Raw genomic sequence first — 4,647 nt, 5'->3', positions numbered from 1 at the left:
GAACTTCTCCTCGGCGTGAGGCGGTGCGGGGCGGCCGGGGCAAGCGGAGCTCTCCGGGAAGCGGCGGCACCTTCCTCGCCGTAACCTGCCTTAGGCTAGCTGGAGGGGCCCGCCTGCCTCCTTTCTCCTCCACCTGTAGAGGGGGTGCAGCTGGCGCGTGGCCTCGTTTGACTGAAGCGCTTTCGTGCGCGTGAAAATAGTGGTGCAAAAGTGGTTTTCCGTCTTGCTGCTGCCTGGGCGCTTTACAACGGGAACACGTTTTCTGTCGTGTCTGTTGTACGGAATGGAAGATGAGCGCTGGCACGTCTAGCAGGAATCTTTTAATACGTTGTTTGTCCCTACTGTCTGTGCTGTGCGCGCATGTGGTGGTGGTTCTTGCCAGTTCGCAATTGGGCGCATTAGTTTAATTTAAACTGCTGAAAGTAGATTTGTGTGGAGGTGTTAGATAGTGAACTGAGGCATCTGGGACCGAGAGAGGGAGAGAGAGGTACGTTTTTTTGGCCTGGCTGTACCCAGGTGACAACGACATCTTAAACAGCCTCAGCAAGATTTTTCAGAGCTTCTCTCTTGGGGCTCTTGTTCATGGCATGCATTCGTTTTCCATGTGGTTATCTCCGAGGGGAATGTTTTAGTAAGCACTTAACCCTGCGTAAGTAGAGAGTTTTTGGTGCTGGGGTTCCCGATACTGGAAGCTGATCTGTCATTTGGTTTTCACTCTTGCTAATGCTAAGTATGGTCTTGTCTAACTTTTTTAAACTGCCTGTCAGAACCCTGTTTGTCTGGTCATAGCTATGTGTTGTGAGAGTAACAAATGCTGTAGCTGTAATTCAAAGACAAATACCTTTCCTTGATAAAATGATGGCTCTAAAATTAAATTACTCTCTATTTAACTGTGGGTCACGGAATATATAATAGAAGACCTAATATGCATAGTTCAGGGTCCACCTGAATACTGACAGCTTTCCACAAGACACTAGCACATATACATGTGATGAACATCCAATATATGTTAACACTTCTCCAGGGATCAGGTCTTTCCTGGGAAGAGTAGAAGAAGAAGATATCTATATATATATGTTTTAAATATTTTTCATATTGAGGGAGCATGAAAGGGATTTAGGTATTTTCATGACACAAATAAATGTTTCTTTTGCAGTAATTGGCAACCCTGCCTCCCCCCCTTCCCCTCTAGAAGTTTTTTTCCTTAGTTCACTTATGACTAGTGTCATTGAGTTGAGTTGGAAAATATTTATCCGACTCTTTAATTCATTCAGGTTGACCAAATACATAATAGGATAGTATTCACTAATATTCCAGGTATTTTTGCTACAAGGGCATATTCTGCAGAATTTTAGGGAGGTGAAAGAAGTGATGGTGTGAAGTGGTGTACTGGCTCAGTATTATTCTGGATAAGGTCTTCTATCATTATTTTAGAAAGAAGAAATAGTGACTTACCGTTCATGGCGGCTTAACATTCATGTCAGGCTTGTGATCCTTTTCTGTTAGCTTGATGCGTGGAGCGAAGCCCCCATCTCTCTCCCGTACAGTCTTGTGCCGAGGTTCACCTTCCTGTTTCAGCCATATTTTGCCCCTGCTGCTATGTCTTTCTACTATCATAAATGCTGTTCATTTTATCACTGAACTCCGATGTTCTTGCTCACACGCTGTTTAAATCATGAAATAAAAGGCTAGTGATTGCAGGTTTACCTTCACCTTTTTACCGTTTCTTCCTCCTTTGAATGTACTGTAACTCTTGTTGTTAAGCATTGCGATGTTTGGAATGAAATTGCACTTTTTTTTTCTTTTAAAAGAAGTTTAGGTGGGATAATTTTTTTTTTTTCTATAAAAGACTTCTAAAAAATAGTTACTTCTATAAATTTGACAGGTCAACCTGTTTCTTAACTGTTGGAGTTTCTGGGCTTTATTATCTGAAAAATCTCTTGGGCTGACCTGGTGAACATAGGATTCTTACCAGTATTACAGTAGTTGTGGAATGGTCTATCTGTCTGTGTGGCTTTAAAGAAAAGAAGACCCATTTTCTTTCCTAAGCTGCCTCTCAAAGCTCTTTGATGGAGCACCCCACCCAGGATTTTTTGAACTGGGCTGTCAGCAAAATCTCTTGCTTAAAACACCGTTCAGCATTGGTAACTGATGTGATCTTACTGTCGTCACCTGCTCATGAAAAAATACTGAAGTTTTCCAATACTGAGAAAATACTGAAGCTGTTTTCCATTAGCTAGGCTTGCAGTGTAGAACCTGGAGATAGGAAAGAATGAATTCAAACTAGCAGTTCTTGGTGGGTGATCTGTCCAGGTATGTGCAACCAAATATTGCTTCTGACTGTACATCTCTGCAGCAGAATGTACTGAGCAGTGACGCAAATCATCCAGTTGTTACTTGCAGCAGCAGATAAAAGTGAACTGCTAATACTGAGGTTGTATGGATTCTCTAACTTGTTATTGTGGCTACTGTTTTAACAGTTCCATCCGTTTTTACCATCAACAATGTATTGCTAGACTTAAAAAAACAAAAAAAACAAAACAAAAAACAAACCCCAAGACATTTCCCATCTTTAAATGAGGTTTATTAGATCACATTTCTAAAATATGCTTGTATTTTCTGCTTTATAAGTGCTCTTAGGATCGTACTGATGAAAGAGGACTGAAAACAGCATGTCAGTGGGATAGCATGGTATATCTTAAATTTTCAGATTGCTCTTCATTGGAACTAAAAGTCAGAGACTTTCAGCCAACTGACAGACTAAATAGCTTGGCTGAGTAGTAAAAAAACATTAAGCAGATGTGGTTAGCCAAGCTAGTTTTCATCACAGAATGAAGCAAGCTGTCTTGTCAGCATTTGACATCTCATACACGTTCTTTCTGTTAGATTTAGTTTGCTGAACCAACAAGTACAGTTTGGTTGACCGAACTGGAAACTTCTTATTTGGCAATCGGCTTTTCACTGTGGTGTAAGGCACATAATACATATCTTGATTATTTGGGTTCAGTTTTTGCTATTTTCTGCCTGACAGTAGCATCCTTGCTGAATATGTTCTTGCGCAGTTGATGTTGTTTTGACTTCAGACTAGCCATATGACTTAATGTGATGCCTCTGGCCACCCAAATACATTTCTGTCTGGGGAGGAAGACTATGGGGATGACAAGTCTGTCTCTTAAACCAGCAGTCTTACCAAAAGCAGTTTTCAATGCAATTTTAGTATTACACCTAATTGGAAGCGGTCTCTTTAAGTGGTGATGAGTTACCCAAAGCATGTTGTATACAGATCAGTAGCACTGCTGGAGGGGTATGTGGTGTCTTGATCAATGATATGTTAATGATAAATTATCTCAGTGACAAAACAATGCGTTCTACCCTGTATTAAATTAGGCTGACACTTAAGGATAATAAGCAATTAAGAGAATGTTTGGCATACCAGATTTGGTCTGCTTTTGCCTAGCTGCCAATAAAATGCCCTTATCAAATATGCAGATAATGAAAATGTTTAAATATACCAAATAATGTGGCAGAAGCTGTTTCCCCTGTGTCGAAATTAACATTGTACGTAAGAAGAAACGAGATATGGAAAAACAGGATGAAATCTGAGTGATTCCCAGATTGTTCCGTGCAGTTCTTCTTTTTGATTTGGACATATAAAATAGGTTTGAGTATTTGAAGGCTGAAATAATCATGTCTTAATATAGTCTTGGGCTTTGTATGTTAGCTTCAGGTACCTGGTAGAGCTCTTGAGTTCCAAAACTCTTGCAGAAATTCAGCTTTTCAGATGTGGAGGAAAATCAGTCTGTCATAAAGACAATGCTTGGATCTCCTAACAAGTCTTTGATCTCAAACTCGCTGATGTTCTTTCTTTTATTTTTTTTAAAGAAGACTTATTCTTGATTTTAACGTGACGTCTTTGTCTTCCCAATCCTGATCTCTGCTGGCTGTGAATCTCAACGCCATAAAAAGGATGGCTCGGTGCACTCCATGCTACATTATTACAATGTTTTTAACATAGTGTTTTTCCAAGAATTCAGTTACTGGGAGGATTACGCAGTATTCATTTTGGCTAGGTGTTTTCCTTTCTGATTCGTTTATCCTTTCCTATGCCCTGTGCACAGAGGGCTTGTGTACTTCTCTGCAAAGCGGCTTCTCTGTATACGATGAATGGCGTATTTGGAACCTCATCAATGAGATTTCAGTTGCAGTGTCTGTGTAGAAAGAGATAGTTGATGGCTTGCTTTAGGAAAGTAGGAATTAAAAAGGGATATGTAACGCTGAAAGGATGAGTGAGGACTGGGATCTTTTAGAGCTGATGGGTGCAGAGAAGCCGGAAACATGGATAAGGCTTGAGCTTTCTGTTAAGAAATGTGAAATTGTATCTGTAAGGAATTTGGAAGAAGCAAATTGTTGTGGATGGATGAGTGAAAGCAGGGAGATGAGAACTGACACTCAAGATGTTAAAGGAAAAATCGTTGCTGACAATGAACATCATCCTAACACATCTCATTTTGGAGGAACTCCATGCAAACAGTATTGCTTATTCAGTCAGTCTCGGAACTGTTGAACTTTCTCTTTACTTGGGGGGAAAAAAAACCTGATACTCAACCCTGAAGAAGTTATTTTAGTTTATGGTTAGGACAGCTGAAT

General features: G+C 40.3%; 1 protein-coding gene across 1 annotated transcript in view; it reads right to left on the bottom strand.

Moving 5' to 3' along the window:
- UBAC2 (UBA domain containing 2) overlaps window positions 1–1,462 on the bottom strand; it is a 141,637-nt gene extending 140,175 nt beyond the window's left edge. Inside the window, exon 1 of the mRNA XM_009333363.1 lies at window positions 1,456–1,462. Within this exon, the coding sequence (XP_009331638.1) occupies window positions 1,456–1,462 (7 nt within the window). The remainder of the gene's footprint in view (window positions 1–1,455) is intronic.
- Between the last annotated feature and the right edge of the window lie 3,185 nt (window positions 1,463–4,647).

Source organism: Pygoscelis adeliae, unplaced genomic scaffold, assembly GCF_000699105.1.
Source record: "Pygoscelis adeliae isolate BGI_AS28 unplaced genomic scaffold, ASM69910v1 Scaffold48, whole genome shotgun sequence".
Taxonomy (NCBI): Eukaryota; Metazoa; Chordata; class Aves; order Sphenisciformes; family Spheniscidae; genus Pygoscelis; species Pygoscelis adeliae.
This window is presented reverse-complemented; position numbering and strand designations above follow the sequence as displayed.